General features: G+C 62.3%; 1 protein-coding gene across 7 annotated transcripts; it reads right to left on the bottom strand.

Annotated features, from left to right (window-relative positions):
• Positions 1–3100: 3100 nt before the first annotated feature.
• On the bottom strand, positions 3101–13862 carry DENND6B (DENN domain containing 6B). 7 transcript variants are annotated; one of them, XM_055558822.1, is made up of 20 exons: positions 13600–13862; positions 8350–8388; positions 8237–8279; positions 7608–7720; positions 7107–7187; positions 6445–6550; positions 6248–6327; positions 6112–6174; positions 5798–5853; positions 5139–5261; positions 4962–5057; positions 4755–4849; positions 4574–4639; positions 4377–4441; positions 4209–4298; positions 4065–4118; positions 3806–3915; positions 3598–3700; positions 3432–3506; positions 3101–3350 (listed from the first exon to the last, which is right to left on the bottom strand). In XM_055558822.1, exons 1-20 carry the CDS (start codon positions 13765–13767, stop codon positions 3228–3230), a joined length of 1749 nt encoding a protein of 582 aa, XP_055414797.1. In that variant the 5' UTR covers positions 13768–13862; the 3' UTR covers positions 3101–3227. The 7 variants fall into 7 exon arrangements, 4 of the variants coding, with proteins under 4 accessions (XP_055414797.1, XP_055414833.1, XP_055414634.1 ...); XM_055558858.1 differs by having other exon boundaries at positions 4209–4289; XM_055558659.1 differs by having other exon boundaries at positions 4209–4441.
• Positions 13863–17335: the final 3473 nt, after the last annotated feature.

Here is a 17335-nt window from a genome sequence, read left to right as displayed (position 1 = left end):
GCGGGGGAGGGGAGGGAGGGCAGGGGGAGAGGGGAGGGGAGAGGGCGGGGGAGGGGAGGGGAGGGGGCGGGGGAGGGGAGGGAGGCGAGGGGGCGCGGGAGGGGAGGGGGGGAGGGCCGCCGGGCGGGGCGCTCCCCGCGTGCCCCCGGCGCCCAGCGGCTTCAGGGGGTGGACTCCGCGTGTAGCCTGGGAGGTTCGGCCTGATTCAGGCTCAGCCTCGCTGCCTGCCCGAGGAGCCCAAATCTGGGCTCTGGAGGAGAGTGTCCGAGACCCCTGGCACCCCAACCCTCACTCAGACTGGGGAACAGACTGGGAACAGGCCCGTCACAGCGGTCCTTTGCAGGGCTGAGGCCTGCAGGGCCTTGTCCCCACACCTCCTGGGGGAAGAGGGGTCCTTGGCTTCCAGCCACCCTCCCCCCCAGCTCGCACCCAGGATCCATCGACTGGCCTTCCAGCGCTCAGAGGTGGGTGGCCAGACACAGCCCCTCCCTGGGGAGTCCAGTTCCAGACAAGAGCTTGCCCCACTTTTGGCCACTCTGGCCCCATCCACCCTGATCCTGATGCCCCTGGCTGCTCCCTACCCAACTTGAGCAGAGGTGGGGACCATCCCCCCCAGGAGGCCAGCTCTCCTGTGTCCTCCCGCTCCCTCATGGACACTCTCTGGTCACAAGCCCTGGTGTGGTGAGCGGCTGCTAGGGACCCAGGGGAGCGTGAGGCCATTTCCCAGCCCTAACCCTAACTCCCACACTTGGACCCCCTCCCTTTCTGAGGGAGCTGCCATCCAACTTCCCCTTCCCTGCAGATAGCCTGTTTCCTCCACCCTGGGACCTGCCTCCAGTGCTCAAAACCCACTAGGATGAAGCTGTTGGAGAGGGTCGCACATGACTTCTTTCTGCGACATGCTCCCCACCAGCAAGGCCACACCTTCACATTTTCAGCCCTGAACCATCCACACCAAGGCCCATCCACACCCCACCAAGAGAGCCCTCAAGTTACCAGAATCTCATAGGAATGCCAACTTTTCATCCAAAGAGGAAGTTGAAAGACAAGCATGTGTCACAGAAAGACACTTTAATACCAAAGAGGCGGGAAGGCCCCCCATCCCAGACTAAAGGCGAGGCTTTAAATAGCGTGCAGGAAGCTTGGGGGTGACGACTGTCCTTCCTGCCCCTGGATCAGCCGACGTCGTCCCACGCCCATCCCTGGCCACCACTCCAGACCCACACACAACCTCCCGAAGAAAGCGGCCTCCCACACTGGCTGACCGCGGAGCCCCCGTGGACCACTGCTTCCTGCCCATCCAGGCCCTGCTGTGCACAGAGCTCTGGTTGGTGGTGCATCGGGCTCCTTTGACCCTCCTGACCTTTCCTCCCTCCTCACCGTCTGTCCTAGCCAGGGCTGACCTGATCCTGCGAGAGAACCAGGGAACTTCAGTGGGGGGCAGGATGGAGCTGGCAGGACTCCATGCCAGGCTGTGCTGTGCCCAGAGGCTGCCAGCATTGGAGTCCACCCTGGGCAGCGATGCCCACCCTGCCAGGCGGCCCTCCCCCACACCCCCCACCAGGGGAACAAGCTGCTGTGAGGGGCCGCGGCGTGGACTCAGGCGGTGCTGGAGGGAGGGCCCGGCATCCAGGGGCATCTGGCGGTGCCCGCTGGGACTGCTGGAGCCAGAAGTCTGGGGGGTCGAGGACACCCCGGAGCCCCCTTGCAGCGCAGCCCTGGGAGGACCATGGGCGAGGCTGCCCTCCAGCACAGGCCGTCACCTCCGAAAACAGAGGAAGGAGACCGGGCAACATGCTGCAGTGACAGCCGGGCACCCCGCGCCTGGCAGCCTTGTCCCAGAGCGGGCAGGGTGCAGGGGGCCACCGGAGGCGGCGCTCAGGGTGGACGAGCCGACACTGGAGGTTCCGAGACCAGCGCTGCTGCCGTCCGGGGGCGCCCCCACCCAGCTGGGGAGCAGTGGTGCGGCCCGGCCTGGGGGGGCGCTCCAGAGGAGACAGGAGGTCCCCCGCTTGCACCCGCGCCGCCCGCCAAGGCCCTGGGGGCCTCTCAGGTGCAGCCTCTGGGGCCGTTTCGCTGGGACCTCCAGAAGGCCTGCGGCTCTGGGTCCAAGCCTCGCCCCGCCCCACCCCACCTCCGGCTGACCAAGCTTCCCTCTGGGTGCAGCTAACGGCACAGGTCGGGCCTGGGTCCAGTGCTCCAAGGTGTCCCACGGGGGCGTGGGTCACTTCAAGGGAGCTTTCAGTCCTTGCCAAGGAGCCTGGGGCCCTGAAACTCTGGAGGGCTCTAGCTGCAGGGGCCGGGTCCGGCTAGAGTCTAAGACCCTCTTCTGCCTGCGGGGGCAAATGGACACGTGGGGGGCCACTGGAGCGCCCGTGAGCCGGGGCAGGGCAAGGCAGAGTGGCGGGAGGGGTGCCCAGCGGGGTGTCCCTCGAGTGGAACTGAGACAGGGCCCTGGACCCGCCTGGCAGCCCCCTGGGCCTGGCAGAAGCCCCACGAGCCGCAGGGCAGCACTCCTCTGAGCGAACCGGCTTCTCCCCCTCCCAGGCGAGGACTGGAGCCGAGATTCCCCTCCAGGCAAGAAGGGGGGCAGGGGGCGCCTGTGTGAGGGAGGCGGCTGCCTGGCAGCCACCACTTTCTGTCTTTGGTCCTGAGCTGGGCATCCTGGTGGGTCTAAAGTGAAAGTGAAGTCGCTCAGTCATGTCCGACTCTTTGCGACCCCATGGACTGTAGCCCAACAAGCTCCTCCATCCATGGGATTCTCCAGACTAGAATACTGGAGTGGATTGCCATTTCCTTCTCCAGGGTATCTTCCCAACCCAGGGATTGAACTCAGGTCTCCGGGACGCTTTAACCTCTGAGCTACCAGGGAATGTTGCTGGTAGGTGGGTCTAAAGGACGCATCAAAGGCAATGCCTGGGCCTGCAGGGTGCGGGCAGATGGGCCTCTGCAGGGGGTGGGTGGCCTTGGCCCAGATCAGATCAGTAAGGGCTCACAGTGTGCCGCCCCCACCCGCCTAAGACCTTGGGGCGGGCAGGTGGGGCCCAGGGGGAGGTGAGGCTCAGCTGGCACACGAGCCACCAACAGTCAGGGTCCAGGCTATGGTTCCAAATGCCACCTTTACTGCTGGACGACGGTAGTGCCAGGTGGGGGGAAGCAGGGAGCTCGTGGGGGGGCGGGGGAGGAAAGCAGCTGCCAGACTCTGGCCGGGGCCCACGGGCACCGCCCTAGGGAGGGCACAGGACGGCCTGCAGGTCCTTGGGCAGGGAGCCGATGGCCGTGTCGATGTACAGCCGCGCCCGCTTCAGTGTCGCCTCCTTCACGGGCAGCTGGTGGCCCTGCGCCCGAACCTACAGGAACAGCAGGGCTCAGGGGCAGGCAGCCTGCACAGCTGGCTGGCCAAGGGCGGGCAGGGCCGCACAGCATCTCACCAGCCTCTCCCGAAGTTTCAGGATCAGATCCACAACCTCCACCTCAGACTTGTCCTTCATCCAGATCTCGATGTTCTGCGCAGACGATGGGCTGTCTGTCTCCAAGGCCCCCCCAACTCTGGCAGCAGCCTCCCCTCCAAGCCCCCTCCCCCAGCACTCCCCTCACCGCCTCACAGATGGCCTCGAGGTGAAGGGCCTCAAGCTTCTGGGTCATCTCCCTGTGCCGCTGCCGGTACCACCCGTCAAAATGGGGGGACTTGAAAAACCGCCTGTCGGGGCAGGGGGGCGGTGGCTGTGGGCTCCCGTGGGCTGAACGGTGGTTGCGTGCGCCCACTGGCCGCGGGAGCCCTGGACCCCACCAATGGGCCGCCCACCTGTAGAGGCCCAGCCAGTCGCCCTTGAGGACACAGGTGAGCTGGGGGCCAGATCGCTCCAGGCTTTGCAGGAAGTCATCCTGGCGGAAGGGGCGGATCTGGGGAGGAGTCTGTGACAGCGGGGCGAGTGGCGAGCGAGCTGGTGCTGGAGGACCAGCCTCACAGGGGCACGCCTGGGCCACTTAGGACTCTCCCCGGGGCACTTCCCAGGCACACCCCTGGCCCTGACGGAGAACCCCCAGCCCCCCCGGGACCACACCTTCCAGGGCACGATGCCCTTCTGCAGCGGCATGAGGCTGGCCATGTAGTGCTCCTGGGGGCGGGAGGGCAGTGAGTCCGGGCCACAGCCCGCCACCCCACCCCCGCCCCCAGTCCCCGGTCCCCTGCCCCGTGCTGGCCTCACCAGAGGGATGATGAAGCTCTGAGTGAGCTCCAAGAGGTGGCGCCTCAGCACCGCCGTCTGCACATCCGACGGCCGCTTCTTCTGCAGGCCCTGGGGGTCGCCAGGGCTGAGCCAAAGCACCAGGCCTGGGTCCTCCTCCCACGGGGAGCACCCCACCCCCAGCGGTACCTTCAGCAGCCGTCTGAGCAGGGCCTTGTCTCGGTGGAGGTGGGCCGTGTACGCGGTGTAGAGGCCTGGGGAGGGCAGAGAGCCGCGTGCTCTGCTCTGGGGGTGGGGGCACCCCTCCGGCTATTGCCAGCCCCACTGCCCGCCCCTGCCCGGACCCAAGGCCTGTCTCTGGGTCCCGGGAGAAGAGGAACACAGACCTGGCTTGGTGTCCAGGGTCTTCAGCCTCGAGGGCTTTTTCAGTTTGACCTGCTTGGGAAGGTCCCCTAGGAGACACACCCCGCGGCCGGGCCTCAGGGCCTCAGCTGTCTGCAGGCTCAGACCCCACAAGGCCCCACGCACGTCCCCAGGGGCCCTGGGTGGAGGCGGGGACAGCCTCACCTGACATCCTGGGCTCCCCGACTCGGAGAATGTGGGGCCAGTGCTGGAGCGTTTTGATAAAGAAAGGGTTTGTGACTCCCAGGACCACGTTTGGTCTAGAGAGAGAGAAAAAGGGAGGGAAGGAGGCGAGGCGTGGCGGGGGCAGGGGCGGGGCGGGGCAGGGGCGGGGCAGGGGCGGGGCGGGGCGGGGCCGAGGACGGCGCTTACGGGGCCTGCGTGCGAGTGGTGAACTCCTTGAACTCGCTGTCATGGATGGTGAAGTAGGGGCGGTAATCGCAGCAGAACTTGAGCGGCTGCAGGCAGCTGCGGGGGTGGGGGCCCTCCGGGCAGTGAGCACGCGGGGCGGGCCCTGGGCCCCTGCCCCCCGCCGGGCGCCCAGCCCACCTGGTCAGCGCCAGGACCATCTCGGAGGACACGGCGGGCGAAGGCGCCAGGACCAGCAGGGGCTCCCCGAGGAGCATCAGCTCCCACAGCAGCTGCACGTGGGCCAGCACGGGCCGGAAGCACCTGGGGGGGGCGGGGGGGGGCCGGCGGGCGTGTCGGCCAGGCGGGGGGCTCCCCAGCCCCGACCACCTGCCCCCACAGGTCCGGGCGGGCCCTGCTCCGACTGGACGCCGGACTCACACCAGAGGGAAACGGTGGAGAGACGTGGGAACCTGCCGAGGGCGCGTCCAGGCCGCCCCCGTGGCCCCCAGGCTGGAGGCCGGCATCCCTGGCTCCTGCTGGACCTGGCGGGGCTCCAAAGGTGGGGTCCCCCGCCGACCCCCCAGGGAGCATGGCCTCCCCCGCGGCACCTCCCAGCACTGTCACTGCTGGCCCTGCGCAGCCTGCCCATGGCTCTCGGATCCTCTGGGTGCAGACCCTGGGCACCAGGCTCCCTGTCTGCCCAAGTCTCCCTCTCAGAACTGGCCGGGGGGCCAGCTCCTGACTGGCAGTGCCCCTGGCAGCCCCGCCCGGATGGGCCTGAACCTCAGGGGCTCACTCACCGTCTGCGGTGGGCGGGGGTGGGGGGTGGGGGTGAGGAGGGGACATGCAGGGCTCACCTGAACAGGTCCAGCTCGTGGACGCTGTGGAGGACCACCGGGGCTGGCAGCAGGGTCTGCGAGGGGTGAGGGGCCAGGCTGAGACTGAGGCTGCTGCCCCAGAGCACCAAGCGGCCCCTGTCCCCCCAGAGGAGTTCTCGGGCTGCATCCCTACCCACAGGTCTCCCTGAGCCCAGCACCCAGGAGCGGGCGGGGCCACCCCGCCCCCAACTGGGTCACGGGCTTTGTCTGGGGTGTGGCGGCCCCAGGACCCCAGCAGGGGAGCTGGGAGGCCCGGGCCGGGGGCAGGGTTGCGGCAGGCAGAGGGGCCCCACCTCGTGGCCGCTGGGCTCCAGGGGCCCGGGCTCAGATGTGTCCGCTCTCGACGGGATGTGCACCTGTGGACCGAGGGGCAGCTGCGGCGGGAGGGCCACACGCACAGGGGCCCCCGCCCCGGCTGCCAGCCCCTACCTGGAGGACGACTCCCATGACGGGAAGGCTCAGGGTCTGCCCCGGCGCGGGCGCCGGCCACTGGTCGATCTCGTTGCAGACTGTGGACACAGGCGGCTGGTGTCAGAGGCTGGGCCTGGAGGAAGCTGCCCAGCGGAACCGCCGCAAGCTACAGCTGGGTGGACGCAGTGGCCCTGCCGCGCCTGCTGGCTGCTCACCTGCTTCCAGGCAGGGCGCCAGCTTGTCGAAGAACTCGGGGGCCACCAGGCCCAGCAGTGCCTGGAACAGCCGGACAAAGGGCAGGCGGGACAGCAGCACCAGCGACTGCAGGGACCCCGGGGCTCGTGAGACGCCGCCCCAGCCCGTGGGGACCCCGCAGGGACCCCTGGGGCCTGGCTCTCCAGGGCTGCCCGGGGCAGGGCGTCCCACCGGCTTTCTAGGACAGCTGTCTCAGGAACAGCCTGACGAGGGACTTCAGGTCACTAGAAAACCACCACCACAGCAGAGCAAGCTGGAGCCCAGGCCTTTGGGAAAGGCACGTGGCCAGGATTCTGGGAGGGTCTCCTGGCATTCAAGCGCCTTCTGCTCTGGTTCCTGAGCTCAAGACTGAAGTCACGGAGACTGTGATGAGGCGCCCCACCCACATCCCAGCTTGGGGGGGGCAGGGAGCCGGGGCTGGACAAGGCTGCGGGCCCGGCTGGGCGAGGCGGGGCCTCCACAGAGCCCACACCCCGGCCTGGGTGGTGGTGGGCTTAGCCCGGCACCAAGTGCCCGGAGCTGCAGAAGAGGGGGTGCTCCTGGAGGCTCCGGCCCCCAAGGCCGTTAGTCCCTCCTGATGGCGGCTGCCCCCAGCTCCCAGTGGGGCCACCCCGGGGCTCACCTTCTGGAAGTAGCCCCGCTTCACGGAGCTGTCCTTCACCTGCCTGAAGTACACGTAGCCAAAGTAGTGTGCAGGCTCTCTCTGGAAGGAGGGGTGTCAGCCAGGCCGCGCCCCCGCCCACGCTCCCTGCTGCCCCCGTGGACCCCGGCCCAGGGCGCAGCACTCTCTCCCCAGCCTCCAGCTGGCCTGTGAACCTTGGCTCTGGGAACCTGGGAACCTCTCCAGGGACATCTCTGCAGACCTGGGCAGCGGTTCGGGGCTCGGGAGGCCTTTAGGCCTGCACCCTGAGCCCTGCCCCGGTGCACACAAGCGCCCAGGACCAGCTCCAGGGACACCGGCAGGGCCTCAGAAGGGCTGGCCAGCCCCCGCTTGAGGCTGGGGCGCCAGGCTCAGCTTGCGGCAGTCGGAGACCCTGCCGGCTGGGGGTGGGCCAGGCGGCCTGAAGGGGCAGCTCCCGACCGGGTCCTGCCCCGTGGTGCAGGGGAGGGGGTAGCTGCTCACCTGAAGTGACGCGGGGGCCCCACTGTCGCCACGCTTCTCACCCGCGTGCCCGGGGCGCCTCTGCCCTCCACACTGACGGATGCGAAAGCTGAACTGCGTGTCCCCAAGGCAGCCTGGGGAAGAGAAGGCCCGTCACGCTGCGTCCAGCTGGAGTCTCTCCTGCCAGCCCCTGGGGGGTCGGAGGCGGGAGGCCAGGGCCCCTTCATCTCCCCACAGAGGCCCCTGTGCCCTGACTCCTGTATCTCGGGGTTTAACCTCAGCACACAGACACGTGCACAGATAGCCCCGCAGCATGGGCACGGAGGAAGCCCGCTGTGGGGTGGCAGGACCTCCATGTGACCTGGCTGAGCCTGCCTGGGATGGAAAACAGGCTGGCCGCACATGTGAGCCCCGGGGAAGGGCCGAGGCCAGGACCCCGTGGCCCCTCTGCCGGGGCGAAGACCAGACCCCGCGGGTCCCTCTGCCCAGACCCCTCTTTCCACAGGAGCCAGGGAACCTGGCGGCCACGCAGGACTCAGAATATCTCCCCAGAGGAAGCGGGGCCGGAGCTCCAGGTGGTGCAGCGCGGGCCGAGCCGGTCCCAGAGCGATGCTCAGGGCAAGGCAGGGAGAGGTGGTGGGGTGGCCTACCTGAGTGGGAGTCGGGAAAGGACAGGTAGCAGATGCTGCTTTTCTGAAACACAGAAACCCCGTGAGGGTCTGCTCTCCAGGCAAGGTCTGCTCCCGAGAGGGCTGGCACCCACCTCCTTGTCCGTGAGCTGGAAGTCGCTGGGGTACACCAGCTGTGGGGGACACAGACCACTTGGTGGCACGGGGCTGGGCCGGCTTGGTGCTGGGCTGCACCCCCTCCGCCTCCTCTGACTCCCTGCTGACCCTCCCCCTCTCCTGGGCTCCACACCCACCCCAGCGTCCTGGCCCCTGCAACATGGGGCCACCCCCGGCCCCGTCCTTCCCGTTTCTTGGCTGGCACACCCTGACCGAGCTTGACTCCCTGCCCACATTCTCACCCTCATGGCCGCTTGCTCAGACTGGCCTCTCTGTCTCCATGGACCAACTGCCTGTCCCCGAGACGCCCCCTCACTTGGAGGGGGGCAGGCCCTGCTGGCCTCCGTGCCTGCCCTGCCCACCCAGAGGGGCTTGGCCGTACCCTTCCCTCCCCGCTTGCTCGCGCGGGCAACCAGCCTCCTCGTCCCGGCTTCACTAGGTGGTGCCTGACGCTGACACCCTTGCCTCTGAGCATCTTCACTCCAACCCCCACTAGTGAGGGGTCCGGGAGCTTCCGGGCTGCTCCCGGTTTGGAGCATGACCTGTGGGGTACCCAAGCCCCAGAAGTGTCCAGGGAGCACGACCAGCTGGCCAGGCTGTATCTAGGAGACAGGGCATGCTCGAGGGGAGCCAAGCAGGTTGAGGCTTGCCTGTCCGGCCAGCAGCCCTGTGCTCAGGCAGCGGGTCTGAATGGATCTTCTTGCGGGAAGCAAAAAACAGCAGGCAGCCCCCAGAGCGCTGCTGTTCCTTGGGCGGCGCCGCTGCCCTGGCCTGTGCTCAGAGTAGCAGGCTGGTTCCAGTGGCTGCCTGCAGTGGACCAGGAGCTGAGGGGGCTGGTGTGCGTGGCCCCCTTCTCACTCTGTGCCAAACTCCCAGGCAGAGGAGCACGTGGGCTTTGGCTGAAACTAGGCTTCTTCTGGGCTGTGCCCTGAACCCCAGATGCTGAGTGCTGGGCCCTGGGACTCCCGCTGGCGCAATCGTGTAGCTCCTGCCTCTGTCTGCTCTGGGCCTACAGTCTCCTCTGCGGCCACCAAGTGTCCCGAGGCCCGGGACTGTGTCCCAGGCACTTCTGCCTTGGACCCCTGGCAGGCAGCAGACCCTCACCAGATACCGCGCCGCAGGTGTGTCTCGTTTTATTACACTTTGCTTTATTGTGCTTCTGGACGTCGTGACTATTTCACAAATTAAGGGCTTAGCAATTCTACGGGTGCCATTTTCTCACGTCACACTTCTGCGTCGTATCCTCGTAACTTCCACAATATCTGAAACTTTTTCACCACTCTATGTATTTCAGTGACCTGTGATCTATGTATTTGATACTACTGTTGCAAAAAGATGACTTACTGAAGGCTCAAACGATAGCGTTTTTTAGCAGGGAAGCACTTTGAAATAAAGGTACATACATCGTTTTTAGATACGGTGCGATTTCTTGCTCGTTACACCCGAGTCTAGGGTAGTAGTAGCAGCGTTAGTCGCTCAGTCGTGTCGGACTCTTTGCGACCCCATGGACTGTAGCCCACCAGGCTCCTCTGTTCATGGAATTCTCCAGGCAAGAATACTGGGCTGGATGGCCATTCCCTTCTCCAGGGGATCTTCCCAACCCAGGGGCTGAACCCGGGTCCCCTGCATCGCAGGCGGATTCTTTACTGTCTGAGCCACCAGGAAAGCTGTGTAGCCATAACTTTTTTATGTGCTGGGAAGCCAGGAAATCTGTGTGACTGGCTTTACTACAGTGGCCTGGAACTGAACCCCCAACAACTCTGAGGGGCCTATATTTATGGAGAGTGTGAAAACATGTCTCTAAAGGACAGTGGAACGGGTGGGTCACGTAGAAATCACAAGATGTCAGCTAAGGCGGCAGCAAGAAGGAAGAGCCAAGAGGAGGGAGGCTGCTGCTGCTGCTGCTTTAGTCCCTAAGTCGCGTGACTCTCTGCGACCCCTCGGACTACAGCCCGCCAGGCTCCTCTGTCCATGGGATTTCCCAGGCAAGAACACTGGAGTGGGTTGCCATTTCCTCCTTCACGGGCTCTTCCCAACCCAGGGATCGAACCTGCGTCTCCTGCTTGGCAGGCAGATTCTTTACCACCGAACCTCCTGGGAAGAGGTAGGAGGGGAGCTGGCCAAACAGTTTGTCTGTGGGGCGGGCCCACAGAGGTGCCTGGAGACAGCACCCAGAGAGGCAGGAGCCACAGGGCCACGCGGGCCAGGCCTCTGCGTGTCTGTTGAGAAGGGCAGAGGAAAGGCGGGTGCCTGGCGGCCAGGGCAGGGCACACCAGGCTCTCAGTGCTGAGGTCAGGGGTCTGAATCTGGTCCGCAGGCACAGGAGGCTTGCAGCGTCTGAGCAGGCTTGCAGCCCTGCCAAGGGCTCCGCGTTCAGAGTTTAGGAGCTGGGAGCACAGGCCAGAGGGAAGGCCACGCCTGAGCGAGGGGACAAGCGGGGCAGACCCACAGAGATGGGCAGAGGGCGCAGAGCCTGCAATGGTGAGCCTTGGCCCCTGGAGCCACGGGGTCTCATCCTTTCCACCCGAGCCTCAGGGCTCAGGGCGGCGCTGCTGTAACCCGGGCGTCCTGAGGAAGACAGACGTGGGGGCCTCGGAGCCTCGCCTTGCTGGAGGAGGTACCTCTAGGAAAGCGCTTCTCTATGTGCGGTGTGGGTGCCCTAGGCTCCCTGAGCCGAGGCTGCCTTTTCCAGTCTCTCCTTCTCACACGTGCAGCATCGCTTCCCGAGGCTGTGATGCAGGACGTCAGGGGCACTGACTGAAGCTGACGTGGGGGGTCTTCATGACGCGGGGCTCTCTCAAGCTGCCTTCCATTTGGCCGGACATTAAAAGGATGTAAAAGTATCAGATAATGCCATTCTCCTCACTAAACTTGCTTCTGAAAATACGGTTGTTTTGGTGGAAATATTAATAGCTATATTAATATAAATGGTATCTTGATTCAAAATGGATTAATATGCATTTTTAATTTTTCAGTTTTAACTTTTAGTGTAGAGAAGGTTGATAGATGCGACCCACATAAAAAGCCCCTTGGGCCTTCGGTAGTTTCAGAGACTGAAAGAGTCATGAGACTGCAATGCGGGAGCTGTGGCCAGCTGAGGGGACGTTGATACCCGCTGGAGCCAGGACCCTCTGGGCTCTCGGCTGTGGTTCACTGCACCGGCTTTGTGCTTGGCGGGGCTGCAGAGAGGAGCGCTGCCAAGGCCTGAGGCAGCGGAGCTGGGCCCTCTGCTCGGCTGGGAGCACAGCCCTGCCCGCCCTCCCCACATGTCTGACCCCTGCCTGCCTGCAGGCTCCAGAGCACCCACGTGGGTGGGACACCACAGACATCCCGCATGCTCTCGGGGGGGCGGGGCCTGAACCCCTGACTCTCTGTGTCTCTAGCACAGGACATGAACTGCCGGTGGGCAGGCCCCAGCATCGCACCCAGCTCTGTGTCCTCATGTCCAGCACCAAGACCATGGAGCCTGGCTGGTGGCAGTCGCTTGATACTGGATTTATTGAGTGACTGAATGGCTGGCTCCTTGCCTTTGCTTTTGCTGGCTTCTGGGGGGAGGGGTTACTTGAAACAGCCCCCCTCCCAGGTCTGGATGCCTCCTTCTCATCCTCCAAGATCTGGCCAAGTGCTGTTCCTTCCTCTGAGCTGCGTCTGCCCATGGAAGTCTCCATGACGCACGAGTGCCCGGAGGGCAGTTCCTGGGTCTTCCATCCTTCCCCAGTGCCAAGCACAGTGCCAGAGCCTCTGTGGTGCTCAGCCAGGCCAAGCCCAGGATAAACAAGCAAGGGCAGGGCAGGTGCTCCATGAGTGATTGTGGATTCAGCTGAAATGACCCCTGATCCTCCCCACAATCTCCAGGGGGGAGAAGAAAGACAAGACTCAAACCAGTGAGCACCGGGGGGCTGCCCTACCTGATCCCTGCACAGACGCGCCGGCCCCCCAACACCCCGGAAGTTATACAGCCCCAGCAAAGCTCGGAAGCCCAGCACATGGAGCCTTTAACTGTTCTTGCTTGAATGGTTAAGTTCTAGAAAATCACACATGAGAATGCCTTAAGGAAACAGTAGACTCCCTTCCCTTGTGATTTTATCGGAAACAATTTGGGCACCAGCAGGAATATGGACTCTGAGATGCTGGGCAAATCACCTGACCTCTCTGCTCTCAGGTTCCTGCATCAAGTTAGCCTGGTGCGCCATCAGGGGACAGGTGCGGTGAGTGGGGTCCCCACAGCGAGCTGGGTGGTGTCAGCCCTCTGCCCGTTAGGACTTGAGCTTCCCACAGCCTCGTGGAGTTCAGCAAGGCCTTGGAAAACAGCCCTTCACCCTGATGCTGGCTTTCCCATGACAGCTGACCAGGCTCACCTCAGCCAACTGCAGCCACGGGATGCACCACCTGGGTTCTCAGAAAGCTGCCTCAGACAGTGTGCTGAAGCCTACGTCCTAAGCCTCCCCTGCCCTGGTCAGCTCCACGGTCTGTGTCATGGCCTTCAGGGCACAGGGAAGACCATCCTGCCAGGCCTGCTCAACTACAGAAGGCCTTCCTCCCCGAGTCTGTCACGTTGTCATCTACATCCATGTGGGTGGGGGTGGGAAAGAGTCTGGAAGGCAGGGAGAATGCCCTGGGCTGGGTGGGCTGGCTGCAGTCAGCGCACAGAAAGATGACTCCCGGGGCTGGATGTGACCCACCAGGGGTCTGGATCAGGTTCTAAGTGAACAAGGAGGAGGCCAGAGGTTTAAGCAAGAGACCACAGATATTGGACTTGGGGTTGACGAATCTGGAGCCTTCCGCAGGTGGAGCTGTCAGCCTTGCATCCTCCCGGGATGTGGGATGGAGGGAGGGGAGGAGTCAAGGGTGACCCCTGGGATTCTGGCCGGAGTAACTGAGGGGAGAAGGTGTCATAGTGTGGGAAAGGCGGGGGCGGGGGGAGCGGGGAGAGACAGGCTTTTCCTGGGGAGGGATCAAGTGTGCCACTTTGGGGATCAGAAGTGCAGGGCTCCCCTCTCCTCCATCCCGATGGGAGGTCTTGGCAACTTCACATTTTCCCCTCTGCTTGGGGGGCGTGTTTCAGGAGGGGACCAGCGCAGGGTTCCAGAGGGGGAAGAACCGGAGGATATCTCACGGGCAGTGGGATTCCCAGGCCCCTCGGCAACGCCTGAGCCGCATCCGCCTCCAGCGACAGCGCAGGACCCGCCCTCCGCGGCCGCCCCGGCCCCGGCCCGCGGCCCCCTCACCTCCAGCGCCTGGCCCAGCTCCAGGTCGAAGGTGACCACGCACACGCACTCCAGCCAGGCCGAGAAGCGTGCCCAGGGCGTCCCCGGGGCCCGCATCCCGGACGACGGCGCGCCGAGGCGGCCGCGAGCCCCCTGCGGCCCGGCGCCGGCCCCTGCCCCCTGGTCCATAGCCGCGGCTACCGGCACCGCCCAGCGTTGCCCGGGAAACGGCCCGAGGCGTTGCCGAGGGAACCGAGCGGCGGCAGCAACCCCGGCGCGACAGCACCGCGCGGCAGAGCAGTCGAGAGGCCATGGCGGGCCAGAGCGGCCCAGGAGCGATCTCGCGCACCCCTGGCGACTGGAGGAGCGCCGTGCGGCGGAGAGGCTCCGAGACCACAAGCGAGACGCTCCTGCGCGGGCCAGAGCGGCCCGAGCCTGGAGGAGGGACTTCCGGTGGGAGGAGTGATCGGGGAAGCCGAGCCAGGGCCGGGGCGCGGCCCCGGGGGGCGCGGCGTGTCCCCGCCTGGTTGAGTCGGGCGAGCGCCCTGCCCGGCACGGTTTCGTCGTTTCTGACCTCCCACTCTACCGGCTGTCCTGGTCTCCCTCGAGTTTTGTCCCCGTGGTCGCCTCCTGGTGTGCGGATTTGCAGAGGGTCCGTGTGTGACCTCTGGGGCACTTTTGGTTTCTTTAGCCCGGATACCGGTGCTGGGAGACCCCCGCAAGTGCCCTCCTCGCCTCTTGGGTCCAGCGCTTTTCCAAACATTTCTGGGCCCCTGTTGGACAGCCTTTGCATACTGTCTCAGATCCGTCTGTCCAAACCGAACTCTGTGTATAACGCGTAACTCCAGCCAGCAGTGCCGTTTTATTTTCGGCTGCGGTGGGGAAGTGTGGCTGGGGGCAGATGGCAAGCCCCCTCTTCTTCTACGGCATCATCAGCCCTTGCCCCTCAAAATGTGGCCTCAGAGTCTCATACCCCCCACCCCCATCACACACAGGATCATGGAAGGACGACTTTGGAGCTGAGACAATAATGTAACTGACACGCTCGCGCTCGCGCGCGCGCGCGCGCTCGCTCGCTCTCTCTCTCTCTCTCTCTCTCTCTCTCTCTCTCTCTATATATATATATATATATATTTTTTTTTTTTTTTAAGGAAAGCTCCGCACTTAGCCTAGGATAGACTAGGTCGGAGTAACAGCTCCCAAGTCTTCAGTAGATTTTTCACTGTCCATAGACCGATGGGAGAATCAGGTGTCTCTTCTTGACTTACCTCTGGAACTCATGGCCTTTTATGGCACTGGCAGTGGAAAAGAGATTAGTGGAGACCTGCTAGCTATTAATTGCCTTGGCCTACAAGTGATCAGGAAGATCCCCTGGAGAAGGAAATGACAACCCACTCCGGCATTCTCGCCTGGGAAATCCTGTGGATAGAGGAGCCATGGCAGGCTCGAGTCAATGGGGTTGCAAAAGACTTGGACACAGCTTAGAGACTAGACAACAACAACAACACGTGATATAACACTTCTGCCTAGAATCCATGGGCCAAAATGAGTCAGAAAATGGAATCAGAAACTGGTAGTTGCCACACTGCTGGCTTTGAAGATGGAGGAAGGGACCATGAACCGAGGAAAGCAGGCAGCCTCCAGAAGCTAGGACCAGGCAAGGGAATGATTCTCCCCTCGAGCCTCCAGAAGGAATGCAGTTCTGCTGACACCTTGATTTAAGCCCCATAAGATGCAATTCAGATTTCTGACTTCCAGAACTGTAAGTGTACATTGTTTTAGGCCACTAAATTTGTCATAATTTGTTGCACAGCCCTATAGCTTCCCAGCTGATGCTAGTGGTAAACAAAAAAACCCAGTTGCCAGTGCAGGAGACATAAGAGACTTGGGTTTGATCCCTGGCTCAGGAAGATCCCCTGGAGAAGGGCATGGCAGCCCACCTCTGTATTCTTGCCTGAAGAATCCCATGGACAGAGGAACCTGGTGGGCTACAGTCCATAAGGTCGCAAAGAGTCAGACAGGACTGAAGTGACTTAACAGGCACGCAGTAAACTACTACATACAATATGCAGTCTTTCTGTTTGGTTTCTTGCACCTCAGTTCAGTTCAGTTGCTCAGTCGTGTCTGACTCTTGGCAACCCCATGGACCGCAGCACACCAGGCCTCCCTGTCCATTACCAACTCCTGGAATTTACCCAAACTCATGTCCATTGAGTTGATTATGCCATCCAACCATCTCATCCTCTGTCGTCCCCTTCTCCTCCTGCCTTCAATCTTTCCCAGTGCCAGGGTCTTTTCAAACGAGTCAGCTCTTCACATCAGGTGGCCAAAGTATTGGAGTTTCAGCTTCAACATCAGTCCTTCCAATGAACATCCAGGACTGATCTCCCTTAGGATGGACTGGCTGGATCTCCTTGCAGTCCAAGGGACTCTCAAGACTCTTCTCCAACACCACAGTTTGACAGCATCAATTCTTCTGCACTCAGCTTTCTTTATAGTCCAACTCTCACATCCATACATGACTACTGGAAAAACCATAGCCTTGAGTAGATGGACCTTTGTTGGCAAAGTAATGTCTCTGCTTTTTAATATGCTGTCTAGGTTGGTCATAACTTAGCATAGTATTTTTGAAGTTCATTCATGTTGTTGTGAATATCAGTAATTTGTTCCCTCATATGACTAGTAGTTCATTGTCTGGATGCATGACATTTTCATAATCCACTCTCAGTGGAGTTATTTAAAGAAATTTCAGTTGAAGTTGGAGCCAGGATAGCCAGAACGCTCCGGTTGGGAGCATTCCCATGCTCATGGTTCACTGTCAGTTATCAGAAACAGGAAGACAGGTGTCTCTACTTTTTCTCTAACAGGAAGCAGAAAACTTCCGTCCACCCAAGGACATCCAAGCCAATCAAACACTGTCACAGCCCAACCTTTGGGAAGCCTCCAAGCTCCCCCAGTGGACTCCAGTTATATTATCACAGCTCCTCCTTCTCCCCCTTTTCTGGGCTGTATGTTCAGTGTATAAGAAACTGTCAAACTATTTTCCAAAGAGGCTTTACTGGTTGATGTTACCACTAGCAATGTACGAAGGTTCCAGTTTTTCCACATCCTTGCCACATTTGATGTGGTCAGCCTTTTTATTACTTTTTTAAAATTTAAATTCGTTTCCATTGTTTTTTGGCTGCCCTGGGTGTTTGTTGCTGTGCACAGGCTCTCTCTCTCCTTGCGGCAAGTGGGGGCAGCTCTGCTGTTGTGGAGCACAGCAAGATTCTCAACCCCGGACCACCAGGAAGAGGAGCCCCTGCTCACCGCAACTGGAGAAAGCCCACATGCAGCAATGAAGACCCGGGCAGTCGCAAATAAACCTGTAGAGAGACAGAGATGGGGCTGGAGTGTGAAACCCACATGGATTGCTGGCAGCAACCGGAAGTTAGCAGATGTGTGAAATGGTCCCTCAGAGCCTCCGAAGGAACCCAGCCTGCTGACACCTTGATTTCAGACTCCTGGCCTCCTACACTGTGAGAGAACGGATTTCTGTTGTTCAGCTCTCCAGGTTTGTATCTGTTACAGCAGCCTTAGCAAACAAATATAAGCTCCTGCCAGGACCATGGCTGCTGAGTTTCTAATGAACTTCCCTGGTTGGCAACGCTTCACACCCTTTGTCATGACTCCCTGGGACAATTAAGCTTCTCCAGTGTAACTCCAGGAGGACCCTGGCAGCTGGCACGTGGTCTTCCCCAGGCTTGGCCCCAGGAGC

Source organism: Bubalus kerabau, chromosome 1 (genome assembly GCF_029407905.1).
Source record: "Bubalus kerabau isolate K-KA32 ecotype Philippines breed swamp buffalo chromosome 1, PCC_UOA_SB_1v2, whole genome shotgun sequence".
Lineage (NCBI taxonomy): Eukaryota > Metazoa > Chordata > Mammalia > Artiodactyla > Bovidae > Bubalus > Bubalus kerabau.
Note: the sequence above shows the minus strand (reverse complement) of the source record. Positions and strands in the feature narration are given on the sequence as shown.

Excerpts from the sequence above, each read along its gene's own strand:
- DENND6B (XM_055558659.1), bottom strand. The coding sequence starts at position 13,767 with ATGGACCAGGGGGCAGGGGCCGGCGCCGGGCCGCAGGGGGCTCGCGGC. Across the intron at positions 5,058-5,138 it reads ATGGTCCTGGCGCTGACCAG|CTGCCTGCAGCCGCTCAAGT; the intron begins GTGGGCTGGGCG and ends CCACCCCCGCAG. Across the intron at positions 4,119-4,208 it reads AGAGCTTCATCATCCCTCTG|GAGCACTACATGGCCAGCCT; the intron begins GTGAGGCCAGCA and ends TCCCGCCCCCAG.